This window comes from Malania oleifera, chromosome 11 (genome assembly GCF_029873635.1).
Source record: "Malania oleifera isolate guangnan ecotype guangnan chromosome 11, ASM2987363v1, whole genome shotgun sequence".
NCBI lineage: Eukaryota > Viridiplantae > Streptophyta > Magnoliopsida > Santalales > Ximeniaceae > Malania > Malania oleifera.
Window position 1 is genome coordinate 42,982,087 of NC_080427.1, and position 17,397 is coordinate 42,999,483.

General features: G+C 38.9%; 1 protein-coding gene across 2 annotated transcripts in view; it reads left to right on the top strand.

Annotated features, from left to right (window-relative positions):
- Nucleotides 1-17,397, top strand: part of LOC131167879 (uncharacterized) — a 54,508-nt gene that overhangs the window by 10,328 nt on the left and 26,783 nt on the right. Inside the window, exons 2-5 of one of the 2 annotated variants that reach the window (XM_058126912.1) lie at nt 11,056-11,273; nt 11,355-11,545; nt 16,269-16,608; nt 17,219-17,317. In XM_058126912.1, coding sequence (XP_057982895.1) covers nt 11,056-11,273; nt 11,355-11,545; nt 16,269-16,608; nt 17,219-17,317 — 848 coding nt within the window. Of the gene's footprint in view, nt 1-11,055; nt 11,546-16,268; nt 16,609-17,218; nt 17,318-17,397 lie in introns of both variants that reach the window. The other variant, XM_058126911.1, reaches the window with a different exon arrangement.

A 17,397-nucleotide genomic window follows, 5' to 3' on the forward strand; every position in this document is an offset into this window, starting at 1 on the left:
TTCTCCAATATGGCACATTTCATCCCATGTAATAAGACTTCTAATTCATCTCATGGGTTGCCAACCTCCATAGTGTTCTCCAACTACTTTTGGAAGACACTTTTGAAAATGTGTGGACCGCACTTGCTGTTTTCTTCTGCTTGCCACCCCCAAATTGATGGGCAGAGTGAGGTTGTGAATCGTAGTCTTGGTGACCTACTTAGGTGTGTCGTGGGAGAAAAACAGGGCAATCGGGACATGGTGCTGCCTACTGTTGAGTTTGTTTATAATAATTCTGTGAAAAGATCCACGGTTAAGAGTCCTTTTGAGTGTGTATTCGGTTACAAACCCTGTGCACCATTGGTCTTGTTCCTTTGCCACTAGATGCCCGTATTTCTGAGCCTGCTGAGTCTTTTTTCCATCACATTCATGAGCTGCATGTTGAGGTTAGGCGAAAACTTGCTACGAGTAATATGGATTATAAGCTTGCTGCAGATATACATCGTAGAGCTAGAGAGTTTGATGTTGGTGAGAGCTTCATGGTTCACATAAGACCTGAATAAATCAAATATTGGTATGTTGCATTCCCAGGAATCTAACAGTAACTTTTAAATTGAACATTGGAATCTTATATTTTGGGACCTATATTCCTGTTATCCAGTTATCAAGATTTCTGAGATTGGTCAATGTAAATGAGCTTGGAGAATGCAAATTTTCTTTTGGTTTTATTATTGAATATTTTGTGTACTTCCTAAAGAAATCCACTTTCTTCTCCCTTGTTGGATTCCACTTTACCTAAAAGCTCACACATGCAGTCCGGTTGCACGTGGAGAGAAACAAATGATAAACAACATCCATTACAGGGAATAAGATAATTCTTAACAAACTAAACAATATGGCAACAAGACTAGAACCAAGGATCTCCTGGAAACCATAGCTTTGATACTATGTTAGATCATCACTTTACCAAAAAACTTATGCGTTACTTGTGGGCCAACGATGTATATCAGGCCTTAACTCCCCTTTTGGCCTATTCATCTCTACTTGGACTTCTATGCATTGGTTCAAGACATATTGGTTGTGTTCTCTACAAAACTAGTTTCCAACAAAAAATATGATATTTGTAGTTAAAGGATGATTTTCAAAATTATTTTCTTTCTAGGACTAGTGCCTCAGCTAGATCTAATCTAATATGGATGGAGTCGTGGCCACTTGCGTACCAAAAATTGGATTGTGGTAGTTCTCATTCCTACAACTTCTTCCAAAGTGCTGGTGTGTGCTGCTTGTGTTGCTTTGTACTGTAATTGATAATTTTACTGCTGTTTTGATCTTTGGTAGCAGGATGCTTACCCACCAGTTTGGGATTTATCTATGTTGTGATATGAGAAATCTGATTCAACAGCCAGGGATTTACTTATTCTTGGGGCAAAATGCAACCTCCCCCTGTGAACATGTAAAATATCCTCTCCTTAATTGCTAAGGGGAAAATCCCCATCTTACAACGTGTTATTTGATTTAATTCCATGCATGAAGTGTCAAAATCAATTGGAAACAACCCTTTCCCATATGCAAGCTATATATTTTTCTTAATTCTTTTTGTTCTTGTTTATATACGTAGTAGCCTTTTTTATTTTTTAAAATATTTAATCTAACTCTTTATTTAATATTAGATGAAGTGCTTTTTTTTGCTTGTAATTTGTATTGTGCAAAAAATTCATCCCTAAATATTTCTGTTGATTCTAAATAAGTTTCATTCAGTTACCAATGCCCTCCAAACCAAATATCTTGGCTCCATCCTCGAGAGAAAGTTACATGATTTGCTCGCAAGGGGGGGAGGTTGTTTGGCATGAGAAAGACTCCCAAAAATATGAAGAGTGATGCAAGTCTACGATATATAATTTTCTGTTTGTATCAAGTATTGTTATTTATGAGTGCTAGGGCTATTTCTGTAATATCAGAGTTTTGGGTTTTTTTTTTTGGTTGCTCAAATTAGCTTTTGGGGGAGACTTTAATTTTGTTTTGTATCCCCATGAAAGGAGTGGGAAATCCTCTAATTCTTCTAGGATGCGAGAGCTTCATAACTTTGTGAACGATTTTTCCCTCATTGATCTTCCCCTTATTGGAGGCTTGTTCATGTGGTCTAACTCTAGGGAGTCCCTCTCTCACTCAAAGATTGATAGATTCCTTATTACTTTTGATTGGGAGGAGCATTTTCCAAAGGTTACTCAATCCTTACTCCCTTGGCCCACTTTCACTTTCCCCCATCGTGCTTGAAACAGGAGGAATCAGGTGGGGTCCAACCCCATTCCGGTTTGAGAACATGTAGCTTAATCATGAAAGTTTTGGCGATCTGACCAATAATAAGTGGCATCCCATGTAGATTGAAGGGAAAGCCAGCTATCTGATTGCCTCTAAATTAAAATTTTTGAAAGAGAAATTGAAATGGTGGAACAAAAGTGTCTTTGGCAATATCACCCTAAAGAAGAATGAGATAATGAATGACTTAAAGGAGTTGGATGACCAAGAGTTTGGAGGGAGCCTGAATTTTGAGAAGAGATCGAAAAGAGTTGCCCTTAAAAGAGCTCTTGCAAAAGTCATCACTATTGAGGAAATATCTTGGAGGCAAAAATCTAGGGCCCTTTGGTTAAAAGCTGGGAACAAGAACACCAGGTATTTCCACCGAGCTGCTAATGTGCGTCAAAGATGCAACTTGATGACAAAAGTTGAAGTGAGGAGTGAAATCCGAGAGGAGGAGGGGGCCATCAAAAGGAGTATCTGCAATTTTTACAAATATTTGTACACTAAGTGGGAACCTTGGAGGCCAATTGTGAACAGTATTTCCTTTTAAAACCCGAACTTCTCCACAGCTTAGTGGCTTGAGAGACCCTTTTGAGGAAGAGGTAATCGTTTCAGCTCTTAGGAGCTTCAATGGGGACAAAGCCCCAGGCCCTGATGGCTTCAACATGGCTTTCTTTCAAAGTAATTGGGTTACTTTCAAGAAAGATATCACTGGTGTCTTCCAAGATTTCCATATGTCAAGCAGATTTGTGGCCAACATCAACTAAACCTTTGTCTGCTTGATCCCAAAAAGAGCGGGGGCTTTAAACATCAATGATTTTCATCCCATTAGCCTTGTTGGGAGCTTGTATAAACTCCATTCTGTAGTTCTTGCAGTCAAGATCAAATTAGTACATTTTGAAGTTGTTGGAAAACACCAGTATGCTTTTGTTGTAGGAAGACGTATCATGGATGCGACCCTCATCATAAATAAGGTTGTTGACACCTATTTGGAGGGAGGAGATATCGATGTAGTTAGCAAGCTAGATATGGAAAAGGCATTAAATCATGTGAACTGGAATTGTCAGCTTTATATTTTCAGATGGGTTTTGGGGATATTTGGTGCTGTTGGATCAATCAGTGATGTTCACACCTTCCTTTTCAGTGCTCATTAGTGGATGCCTCACAAAGTTTCTCAAATCTTCATGTGGTTTGCATCAAGGGGACCTCTCTTTCACCTTTTGTTTATCCTGGTTATGGAAGTTTTTTAGACATATGTTAGTGAAAGCCAATGAAGATGGCTTGCTTAAGGGGCTTAGCATTGGAAGGAACAATGAGATGTTAGTGGTCTCTCCCAGCTGCTTTTTGCAGATGATACTTTTATTGTGATGATGATCCTGTTCAAATCCTTAACCTCAGATACATTCTTCTTGGTTTCGAGCCAGTTTCTAGTTTAAAGGTGAATTTTGGAAAGAGCAAAATCATCCATTTGTGGCCTTGCAATAATGGTCCTCTTCTTGCAGGCATCTTAGGTTGTATATCTCGGGACCTTTCTGTTTTCTTACCTGGGCCTCCCCTAAGGTGCCAAGTTCAAAGACAAGAGTGTTTGGGATCCCATTATTGGTAGGTTTGAAAGGAAACTGGCTGGATGGAAAAGGAATTCTCTCTCAAAGGGTGGCTGGCTCACGCTCATCAAAAGCACCTTAACCAATTTCCTGGTCTACTTTATGTCTTTGGTCCCTATCACTAGTGCTGTTGCCAAAAGACTGGAAGGGATCCAGAGAAGATTCCTCTTGGGGAACATAGGAGAGGAGTTCAAGTATCATCTTATAAAATGGGAGGTTAAAGCAACCTATGCTGAAGGGAGGGCTTGACCTTAGATCTCTCCTCATTTTCAACAAGGCTTTATTAGGAAAATGCCTGTGGTGGTTCATGTCTAAGAGAAATTTTCTATGGAGGGATGCTATTGCAACTATGGCCTTCATCATAATGGCTGGATGTCCAAAGAGGTTACTGAAGGCTATGGCACAAGTGTTTGGAAATTCATCTGGAGAGGGTGGGAGAATTTCTTCTCACATCCACTTTAGTGTGGGAATGGGGAGAATATTTTCTTTTGGCATGGCATTTGGTGTGGCGATTCACAGCTCAACTCTTTTTTCCCTTCCATTTACAGGCTTGCATGCAACCAAAATGCCCTCATTTGTCACCGTTGGGAAAACACTAATAATGGACCTTCTGAAACATAACCCTGATCGGGAACGTTTATGATGGGGAGATCGTCACTCTTATTGAGTTCTTCTACAGCAGCCTTTATCATGCTTAAGAGTCGGGCCCCTTCGAATGAGCTTGTTTGGACCCTTAGCAAAGAGGGTATTTCTTTTGTTAAGTCTTATTATAATAACGTTCGCAGGCCAACACAATTTGTGACCAATTCTCCTTGGAAGCTTGTTTGGAAAACTGCAGCCCCTATGAAAGTTTCTTTTTAACATTGGAGGCTGCTTTGGGGAAAATCCTCACCTTAGACAATCTCCAAAAGAAAGGTTTGACTGCAGTGAATAGGTGTTATCTGTGCCTCAAAGAAGCAGAATCAGTGAACCACATCCTTCTCCACTGCTCTTGGGCTAGAATCTCTGGATCCTAGCCATTTCCATGGTCAAGCAGAAATGGGTCATAGCAGATTCAGTTGAGGATGAGATTTGGACTTGGAAAGGGATCTGCTCTAATGAGTTCAAAAGGAAGGTTATTTCCCTTATTCTCTTTCTATGTTTTTGCTGTTTGGAAAAGAATAGGAGGGCTTCTGAAGGGAAGGTTTCTTCTCTGCAGACTGTGTTGGATGACTGGATCGCTATGATCTCTAGTTGGCACAGTGGATTGTCTGGGAGAGACTTGTCTATAATTCCCGATATCTTTGATGTACTCCCTTAATTGGGGTTTTACATTTTCTTCTTTTGCTGTTCTCTCTGTAATATTCAGCATCCCTTTTATTTATGCCCTGTTTTCTCTAATGATTTTCCTTTTTGTTGGTGATCACTTTTTTTTTTTTTTGGTAATTGTTGAATAATTGGGTGAAATGGAAGACCTAAAAACAATGATACGTGTCTCCCTTTATTTATAATATATGTCAAGTACAATGGTAATGACAATGATACCTTTACTAACTCATACTTATCACTAACAAAACTCTTAACATATTAAAATAATACAGTGAATACTAAATGACTAAATAACCATTAACTCTCCCCCCTCAAGTTGGAGCATATATGTCATATGCTCTTAGCTTGTTACAAATGAATTTCACACAAGCAGCTTTAGTGAATAAATCAGCAAGTTGAAACTCAGATTTCACATGAATGGTTGTAATAAGATTTTGTACAAGCTTCTCCCGAATAAAGTGGCAAATGGCAATCAACTTCAATGTGCTTTGTCTGTTCATGGAAGGCTGGGTTGGAGGCAATATGAATAGCAACTCGATTATCACACATCAACTACATAGGCTGAGAATGTGGAAATCTAGCTCTTTCAACATGTTCTTCAACCAAACAAGTTCGCATGTAGTATGCGCCATAGCCGTATACTCTGACTCAGCACTCGACCGAGCCACCACAGTTTGTTTCTTACATTTCCAAGACACCAAGTTACCACCGAAAAAGATACAATACCCAATTGTGGATCTTCTAGAAGGTGATCCAACCCAATTGGCATCAATATATCCTTGAATATTAGTGTGACCTCAATTCTGATATAAGAGGCCTCTCCTAGGTGCACCTTTGAGATATCACAAGATGCGAACTACTGTATCCTAGGGACTTCTTCTCGGACAATCAAGAAACTGACTCACAACACTTGTTGCGAAAGATATATCCGGCCAAGTGACTGTGAGATAATTCCACTTTCGATCAAGTCTTTGATATCATCCTGGGTTGGGCAACATATCACCTATATCTGGCACTAGCTTGCTGTTAGGATCCATAGGTGTATCAACGGGTTTGGATCCCAACAGTCCAGTCTCGTCTAAAAGATCAAGAACATACTTCCTTTGCGAGTCTGTGAAAAAACGGTTCTAGTACGAGATTTCGATTATTCTATACCCACAAAGTACTTCAATGGTCCCAAATCCTTTGTCTGAAACTTAGTCTGTAGGAAATGCTTTAGGCTTTGAATACCTTGATTATCATCTCCAGTAATCACGATATCATCCACATACACAATAAGTAGAATCTTTCCGGATGGAGTGTGACAATAAAATTCGGAGTGCTCTATTGCACACTATTGAAGGCCATGTTCAAGTACTACAACATTGAAACGACCAAACCATGCTCTCGAAGATTGTTTTAAACCATATAGTGACGTCTTGAGCCGGCACACTAAGCTTGACTCCTCTGAGCAACAAAACTAGGTGGTTGCTCCATATAGACCTCCTCCTGAAGATCACTATGTCTAATTGGTGTAGAGGCCAATGATAGGTGGTAGCTAAGGAAATGAACAAACGTATTGAGGCAAGTTTGGCTACAGGGGAGAATGTGCGGTCCAGGCCATACAACTGAATATATCCCTTAGCAACAAGGTGGGCTTACAATTGAGTCAAGGAACCATTTGGATTAACCTTCACAGTATACACCCAACGACAACCAACCACGGGCTTATTAGGAGGAAGACGTACTAAGTCCCAAGTATCATTATCTCGTAGAGCATGCATCTCTTCTATCATTGCATTTCTTCACCTAAAATGGTATAGGGCTTCAGAAATAGACTAGGGAAGAGCAATAGAAGATGGGGTGCTAACAAAATAGTAGTATAAGGGTGACAGGAAATCATAAGAAACCAAATAAGAGATTGGATGCTGGGTACAAGTGTGTTTACCTTTTCAAACAGAAATAGAAGGATCAACCACTTGGGTAAGAGGATCATATGATGAGGAAATTGGTGGCGTAGAAGTAGAAGCTGGAGTAGGCTCTCCTCCATTGAGGTGTTGTGTGTACACTTGTAGATTGGGACGATCTAAGTGATGAGAAGAATTCAAACTGGATGAAGATGCGGAAGGAGTGGACAAAGGGAATAAGTTAGGATCGGGAAGGCTAGGCAGAGGAAAAGACTGATCAAGGTCGACAAAACTCAAGGAATCAGAATAGTACGGTGTAGACTCAAAAAGGGTGACATTAGCAGAGATAAAGAATCGATGTAAAGTGAGACTGTAACATTGATATCCTTTTTGAGTATATGAATAACCTAGAAAAATACATTTGATAGCACTAGGATCCAATTTATTCCTTCCTAGATTTAACTGATGAACGAAGGACACATGACCAAATATACGAGGAGTAAGGGAGAACAAAGGAGGCTCAGGGAAGATAATTGAATATGGGATTTCACCAACAAGGACAGAAGATGGCATTTTATTAATGAGAGAGCAAGCGGTGAGAACAACATCACTCCAAAAAACTTTGGGGACATTAATTTGATACAAAAGGGTTTGAGTGACTTCAAGAATATGTCTATTTTTTCTCTTTGCAACTCCATTTTGTTGTGGAATGTGGGCACAAGTTGACTGATGGATCATGCCAGAGTTTGTCATAGAGGTAATGAATTGAGTACCGAAGTACTCTTTAGCATTTTCACTACGAAGTATTTAGACTGGCATATCAAATTGAGTTCTTATTTGAGAGCAAAAGGCACAAAAGATATTAAACAACTAAGAGTGATCTTTCATCAAATACAACGAAGTCGTTCTAGTATAGTCATCAACAAAAGTGACAAAGTATCACAACCCCAACTTTTACATTACCAACTAGGATGAAATGGAGTAACATAAAAGGGCTAACGACTTTTTATTGGCTTGAGGGGTAAAAGGAACACGGTGATGCTTTCCTAATTGACAAGACTCACAATCAAGGGTAGACATGGATCTAAAAGTTGGAACTAGCTGTTTGAACTTGTCCAATGATGGATGACCAAGGCGACAATGTATTTGATGTGGTGTGGCAGCAACTCTATAGACAATAGGAGAAGAGAGCGACTCAAAGTAGTAAAGTCCATCAGCCTCACGTCCTGTACCAATTGTCTTCCTTGTCTTCAGATCCTAAATAAGAACATAATTAGGAAAGAAGGTTACAGAGCAATTTCGTGACTTCGTAGTTTTACTAATAGACATAAGATTAAAGGTAGATTTAGGAATGTAGAGAACGAAAGAAAGAGAGATGGAGGGAGTAGGATTTATTGTTCCTATTCCCTTAGCAGCAATAGTGGACCCATCAGCAAGGGTAACTTGAGGTAGATTTTTATAATATTGAGAAGTAGAAAAGAAGTTGGTGACACCTGTCATACAGTCAGTAGCAGCAGAGTCAATAACTTAGGGACTAATGGGAGAGATACTGGATGACATACAGATGGTATGGTTACTTTTTTGAGCAAAAGATGCAATGTGATGAGATGCTTGTTGAGATGCCTGATACTGCAGGAACGTTAAATACTCTTCCTCTGTAACAACTATAGTACGCTGTTCGCTCAAACAAGTGACTGGCGAGGGAGACACACTTTTGGGATTTAGGAACTCCATACCAACACAAATACAACCTTGATAGAGCAACAAATCAAAGACACACAGTGGGCACCATGTTTCTCAAATTCACCAACTCGATCCCAACATAAACGATCTTCGACAACTGATGCAAGCCACAGGCCCACAACATACCAATCAACAAAAAAAAAAAGAAGAAGCAAATTCCTGTTTCAGGCTCAGTAAGCTCAATAACATTGACAAACAACTTTGAGAAGCAGAAAACAACCATTTCTCAGATGTTGTAAATGAGCAACTGAAAAAGGTAAGATCTTTGAACAAAAAATATCAAGAAAAGCTTCAATAATATGTTTATAGAGGGATTCGAGCCCTGCTGGAAGAATTCAGGTCAGAAACATGCCTGAAATTTGCTTCACGTGCCGGCATTTGAGGTCGGCTCTGGCGGCCTTCAACCGGCGCTTGAGGGCGTATGGGGCAGCTGCTGGAGATGAGATTTCAGCAGGGGGCAGACTGGCAGTGTCTGTGGTTGACTATGGTGTTGTTTTTGCAAAATCTATTGTAGATCTTGTGTTCCTGAACTGGCAGTGTTGCCCAGGAATTTTCCTGCGACTTCTCTGGCGTCCGGAAGCTGCTGGCCTTTCTTTAGGACTATAGTGTTGCTGGAAATTTTCCTGCAATGGTAGACATGCAGCAGATGTAGGGTTTTGGGCTTCCGTTTGATGGTGGCTGTGACATTTAGGGTTTAGGTCTCAGAATCTTGCTCTGATACCATGTTGACTAATGGGTGAAATGGAAGGCCTAAAAACAGTGATAGGTCTCTCCCTCTATTTATAATATATGTCAAGGACAATTGAAATGACCATTATACCCTTACTAACTCTTATTATTAACAAAACTGTAACATATAATAATAATAATAATAATACTAAATGACTAAATAACCATTAACAGTAATATTCAGGGGTACTTTTGTGATAGGAGCTATTTTTTGTGGGGATTTAGAAGATAAGTGGCTTTTAGAAGGGGTTATATGCAAAATGGTTGATTTCTCTTAGAAACCTTGGTTGTATAAGTAGGAGCTTTCAGCCACTCTTTTGAGAAGTTTTTGGCTTTTGTATTTGAGAGGGTTTCTCTGCGGAGCATATTAGCTCCATATTGGTTATGGTTGTGGAGATTTGGATGCTTGGGTTTTGAGGATTCAACCCTGCGGTGCCTACCAGTCCCTCCATCGCTTTTAAATGCACAAGATGCTAGCAGAATGCTGCTGTTGTATGATTTCTGGTTGAAAACAATGCCTGAAATAGGGAGTTTTTCAGATCTAGTGTGGATTTGAGGCTTTTGCTTCTGTAACTTAAAATATAGGTTGATTTTTAGCCTTGGGCTTGATCTCTCTGTGAAGTAACATATTGTATTGGTCACTGGTCGACGATAAAGTTGCTATTGTTCCTAGAAATTGCTCTATTTGCTGGACTGAAGTTCATAGTAGTAGTATTTCTTATTATTATTTTGAAGACTCGGTTGTTATTTGATTCAAAGAAGGTTGTTAAAATACTATTCTGAAATCTTAATCTTTATTTGTTTCTTCTATTCCTACACCCATTTGCATCAAGGGGAATAATGTTGGTGCTGCATGTGTGAGTTGTAAGAAGTTCCACAAGGAAAGGGGATAAGTAAATTGGATTATACACATCAGATGGCCCATAACCTGGCTTAAGCTTTTGGATTGAGGCTGGTCTAAACACATCTATATGAGCCCTTATGTGGCTCACTTTCAAGGCATTTTACTCAACTTGGTAAAAACATCTTTGTGTTTTGTTTGTTGGCCAAAAGAGGGAGTAATCATACTCTTTATCTACTCTACACGTGTACATGTGCATTTGCATACATTTCTGAGCCTGACTGTGGCTCTATGCCTTTTTTCCTTCTCTCAAGTTTTATGATATGTCATTAAATTTCATTCATGTGTTACTAGTTACTATTAACTTGTTAGTGTGTCTGGATTATAAAGCACTGTTATTCACGGTCCTGTGTGGTTAGTGTATGCTTTATTGTTCAAACTTAAACTCAATAAGTTGGATATAATTGGTGAGATTATTCATTGTGAAGCAATGCTTTAAGAACTGGGCAGAACAAGTTACCCCATGCATATATACTCTTTTAACTACTAAAAAAATATTGGAAAAATAGATGCACCAAGAGCTTGTATTTGTGTTTCTTCTAAAAAAATGTTTGCTATTATATGGATAATTATGAAGTACCTTTTTGGTTTTGCATGAAATGTGCAGATCAATGGCAGGGTGCAAAAAGGAAAGGGGGAAGGCAAAGAATAGCTGGTGTAGATCAGGATGAATTACTGGACCCTACACTTTTAGCTGATCCAGACAGTTGTTTTTGTGAGTTTGAAGGGGTGCAAATACACCATAAGGTATGCGATGCTGGAGATGAAAGAAAAAATTCATTAGAGAAGAACTCTATTTCTCAACCATCATATCAAACTAAGAAGGTTGGTCTGCCTATGATTTTATTACATGGATTTGGAGCCTCTGTTTTCTCATGGAATCAAGTTATGAAGTCCTTGGCACAGGTCACTGGTTCTAAAGTTCTTGCTTTCGATAGACCAGCCTTTGGGTTGACTTCAAGGGTGGATTCCTTAGGGCATTCATCTGTTTGTAGCAAAGATGCCAAACCTTTGAACCCATACTCGATGGCATTTTCCATTCTAGCTACCCTGTACTTCATTGACCTCTTAGCAGCTGAGAAGGCAATTCTAGTTGGGTATGTGTTTTTTTCTCATCTTCCATTGTTTGTTGATTGGCTTTGCATTGGGAAGGAGAAGTAAGTTGGAATTTGATCCCCACTCTTAACTCTTTTCCAAATTTGGATAGTATATTCTGGGTGGAGTAAAACCAGGAGATTTGTCACAGCAGGTTTCATAGTCCTAATTTGAGTGCATATCCCATAGGCCATAGCTGGCTTACCGAGGGTATAATAATCTTGTCTGACTGGGAATATTTAAACTAATAAGAGACATGTTTTGAAATTACCTCGTCTCGAGTTTCAACACTTTTGAATCAAGCAGCTTCTCCAGGAAACACTCGTTTTTTGTTCCAAAAGATAAAGTTCTCTCTCTCTCAACCTATAACTTAGGGATTTTGATTTGAGAATTATCCTTCATTGCCTTTAAAGGGCATAAAAGTGATTTACTTTTTGAACTACCTCCCTAATAACCCTACCGTATTTTCTATTTATTCTACCATTTTGAAATTTTTGGGAGCGGCCTCTCCAAAAATGGGGGTAAGGCTTGCCGATATCCACCTCTCCCAGACCCCACTCAAAGTGGTACGGCCTTTTTTCTACCATTTTGAAATTTCTGAAATTCAAGTTCCACAAGACCAGTTGAAAAAAAGTAGTCCAATAAGGTCTTCAATGATCACTTTATTGTCAAATTAAAACAAGTTTGACTGGACATAACCAAATGTCAGAGTGGGGAATGGGGAATGACTTAGTGACTGTATTGTCTTGTCCAAAATCCAAATTCTATGAATGGTAAAGACATGTATCTCCATAACTAAGTATCCATTTCAAGGATTGTGGAATCTGTTAGCACCATCTAAACAGAGTCTTGAGGTTATCTAGGTAAAAGAAGATTTCAGACATCAAAAACTGAAAGTTAAAAAAAGGATATTATGTGTTCCTTAGTGTATGTGAAACTTGTGTATGATGCCATATTGCTTGATAAGTTTAGATGCAATAAAATTTGAAAATCTATTGTTAGATTATCACTTTACCTAAAAGCTTAAGCTGTTAGGTTGTGAGCCAACAATGTATACCAAGCTTTAAAACTCCCCCGTATGTGCATCCCAACAGCATGTGGAGGGATAAACACACAATAAGAACACCCTTTATTAGGAATACCATAATTTTTTTACATACCACACAATAAATGCAGGCAACAAGACTAGAACACAGGACCTCCTAGAGTAGCTCCAATACCTCATAGATTACTACTTTACCTAAAATCTTAAGCTGTTAGGTTGTGGGTTTACGATGTATATCAAGCTTTAACACCTATGATTCCCATCAACCTGCCTGCAGTGCAGGCGTGCAGCATTAGTTTAATCCATTCTACTGCAGATGTGCAAATGACGAAGAACATCAATCTATTGTTTCCCATGTAGAGTATTTTTTGTTCAAAGATGCCCTGATATTCATAAAATTTATCATCACTTTATTACAAAAGTTCTCTCATATTTCATCAGCTCAAGTACTTGCTAGAAGTGAAAGATCTACGACTTAAATTTCCAAGAGCTCAAATAGGAAATGTTAACCTCACCTTTAGAATACGCTCATTATGTAGAAGAACAATTTTACTACAGATTACCTTGTGCCAAAGATAGAGAGAGATTCTAAATGGAAGTGCTGTTACTGTTTCCCCACCAAAGAAATGTTTTTGGACACCAAATTACCTAGATCCAGACCAACCTCCCTTGTAGACCTACTCACAACTGCCAACTTACTAGATGATCTCTACCCTGCTCGCCTACTTATGACCATAGAAATCCTTTATTACTTTCTCTAATCTCTAAGCCACTCTAACAAGAATTTTAAAAAGACACAAGTAATGCGAGGGGATTGAAGAAAGACAAGCACGAGAGTAATATGATCCCCCAAGAGTGAAGAAAGCCGCTTCCCACCCATCCAGCCTCCTAGCAACTCTTTAAAAAACAGGGTCCCAAAAAGTCTTGGTATTAGGATTACACCTAAGGGGACACCTAAATAAGTAATAGGGCAATTCAGAACACAAAACCCCGCTACTCTAGCGAAAGGACTCAAGTTAATCCCAATACCCACAAATTCCACAATGCCACTCTTAAAGAAGTTAATCCTAAGGCCTGACGCTTTCTCAAACACCTGCAAGTTGGTTAGAACATTGGAGAAACTATCAATATCTTTCGAAAGAAGAAGGATGGTGTGATGAGAAAAAATGCTGATCTGATATGGGTAAATCCTTATCGCCTAAAAAGAAACTTTCTGTCAAATCCCTATCAACCCCTTTATCAATCATTCTACTCAAAACATCAGCCACAATAGTGAAAAGGAAAGAGATAAGGGATCTTCGTGTCTAAGGCCCCTAGAAGCTCTAAACCTTGATCGCCTTGCCGTTCACCAAGACAAGAAAAAACATAGATGATAGGCACCCCTGATTCATTTCCTCCATCTCAATCCAAAATCTTTTCTATCCATCACTCTGTCCTATATGCCCCAACTAAAATGATCATAGGCTTTTTCTAAATCCAGCTTCAACACCAAATCCCTCTTTTTTGTCCATGAATAGGATCTTTCACAATCTCATTAGCAACCAAAGCACCATCTAAAATCTGCCTATTGCAGATGAACGCACCAACTATCGGAAATGGTGTCCACCAAGACAATTACCAATCTCATGAATAAAAATTTTGAATGGATCTTATATACACTAGTCACCAAACTAATAGGCTTGAAAGCATACTCTCTTTTGGGCACCAAGGTAATTAAAGTCAAATTAAATAATTAATGCTCTTGCACACCATCTCATTTTTCAAAAACTGATGGAGAACTCTACGAAGATCATTTTTTGAAAATCCCAACCATCCTCAAAAACACCACAGCAAAAAAATCTGGCCTAGGATCTATCTATCCATTTCATAAGCTACACTTCTAATCTCCTTTTCAAAAGGCCTCTCTATCCATTCTACTTTCTCTGTGAAAATAGGGCACCAGTCTAGCCTCTCAATCATCGCCTCATCTTCATCCTCCTTGAAGAACAGGGGAGCTAATAAAAACACCCCTATCACCCTCGAGCTTTTTCTATGAAGTTCTTCTTTCTACCACTCGCCACTTAATTAAAGAGTCTCATATTACAATCTCCTTCCTTTACCCAATTCTGTCTACATCTCTGCTGCCAACTAACTTCTTCCCTCAAGAGAACTTAAACTCATTAGAGTGTTGAACCCTTACTACCCCTAACTCTCATACTCTTCCTGCCTCCTTAGTTAACTGTGATGGCCAGTTTTTACAGTTCTCTCCCCCTCCCCCCCCCTCTCTCTCTCTCGTAGAGTTCCATTACCATTAATGTGTGGCTCAGCGATTTCTTATGGACCCAGGCATTTTCTTGAATGTTCAGGATTAAGGGTAAGGGACATATTTTTCTGTTTAAAAGGAAAATCTTTTCTACCGGATCATTGTACATTTAGTTTGAATTAGGGATTCTGTATACAAATAACATATATATGTAGTCTTTAGTTACATATACATTTGATCATATACTCTCTCTCTCTCTCGGTTAAAGGTTGGGCTCTCCCTCTCTCTCTTGTTTAAAGGTTGGGCCATCCACATTGGAGACATTGGAGGTCTCAGATTCAAATCCTAGGAGGGGTGGGAAATGGTGTGAGATGTGAGATGCCTAGGCTCTGTGTGGGCATGCAATGAGCTCATACATATCATCCAGTTCCTGTTTGGGTTCAAAAGGATCCTCCTCCAGCTGAGAATCAGCCACATTCAAAAGGTCTCAACTCTCATGCTGGGATACTCGTGAAGACATTTGTCGCCATTTGAATGGTGTTTGATGCCTCCAAGTCTCGGGCTATCCTTCAAACCCATGCTAGAAGGTTTTTCTATATCACTGGTCCTCTGTTTAGTACACCTGTCAAGAACACAAGAATCTGCATTTTCCTGCATCTCCTTCAGTCTTGGAATCGCTTCTTGAAGATGCCTCTTGCAGTTCATCACTGCTTTGGTGATTTCACAAACAGGAGCTAATGAGAAGCTTATAGGACTCAGCCAAGGACGATCCTAATTCCCTTGAGCCAAGATGGGTTACCCCACTTGAGGTTTTTCCTCTCAAGTCAGGCCTAGCTGGTGTTCTTTTTTCTAACAACCCATATTTGTCTGCTTTTAAGCCCTTCAGCTTTTTGTAAATTTAGTGGCCCATTTGCATTTCTTTTGAGAAGTGTTTAGTTTGGGCCATTCAACGTAGACCTACAATGGACATCACCATGGTGATTAACCCCATGAGATTCAAAATTCAAATTGCAAAGGGGCTTTCCATAAAAAGTGGATGATCCCCTTTCCTTTCTTTTAAACCACTGAGAGCATCCGGAACCTTTCTTTGTACTCAAGTAGATGGTTAAGTTATGCTTTGTTCATTAAAATGACTTGTCGTGAGATCATATATCAAGTAGACAAAAACTAATTGTTTGCCCTTGGAAACAAAAAGAAGAAGAAATGCTCTGATCCTCAATGATATTAACTGGGAAGAATAGCAACAATCCTCTCACGAACCACCCTCCTTCTCCCTGCCCACCACATCATAAAGAAATAAGGAGAAGAAATTTTTTTTGGTATAGAGTAAAGTTCAGCCCATTTGGCATTATTATAGTGCTTCTAGTTGTATTTATTTTTCTTCTCTATCATCTCTTTTCTGTTAGCTGTCTGAACCTGCTAAAAAATGCAATGTCAGGCATTCAGCTGGTTCCCTTGTAGCAATTAATTCATATTTTCAAGCTCCTGAACGTGTTGCTGCGTTGGTCCTTGTTGCCCCAGCAATTCTTGCCCCTTTTTCCAGTCATAAGGATGTTGACAGAAATCAAGTGGGAGGAGAGACAACGCTGCAAGAAAACAGCCAAAATTCAAATATTCTTGGTAGTTCATTAATCAGGTTTTGCAAGATGTTGCTGAAGTTCTCTGAATACATTTCACAAGCACTAATGCGATTGGTGAAAGGGATGGCAAATAGGATCAGCTTTCTGTACAAGAAAGCATTATTAGTAGTTCTGCGCTCTCGTCTTGCCGTAATTTTGGTATTGACAACTCTTTTGTATGATTATATGATAAACTTTGTTTGACTTATTTTTCGGATGTTGTCAACTCAATTTGTTCTCTAGGCCTTACCAATTATAATGTATGCTGATTGATTTTAATATTAGAATAATTTGTCCAAATGTGCCCAATCATACATTTTCTAGGGGATCTTACTAATGTAAATAGAACTTAAGAAAAGCCTCGACCTGTCTACTTATGTTCAGGTTAAAAATAAAGGACTTAGGATTAATTAAGCTGTGCATATTCTCCAGTATATTGATTAGGTACATACACAATGGATGGTATTTCAGAAGGTACAGGAGATAAAATAGCCTTAGCTGAAGACAACAACCTGTTCGAATTAGAAAAAATCTAACAGTGAGGTAGATGTATCCTCAATAAACAACATGAAAGATTTTCCCCATATTTATGATTCACGGTCGTAAGGCAACTGTTGCCTGATGCAATATATTGAAATTAATCAAATAAATCAAGCATAGATGTGTTGTTGTTGGCGAAATAAAAATGTATTTCTTTATTTTTTTGGTTAATTATTTAATGAGCTCTGGTTATGACATAAGCGAAGTGACATGCTTACATGTTTATCAGGTAAGGACGGTTATTGATAAATTTGGTGTAGCTGCCATTCAGAATGCATGGTATGATTCAAGTCAAGTAAACGATCACGTCTTGTATGGTTATACAAAGGTGATTTATTTTGTCCTTGAAGTTTCTTCTTTATTTGGTGTGGGTAAAATTCATTTAGAAGAAATACTTCTCGAAAGAAA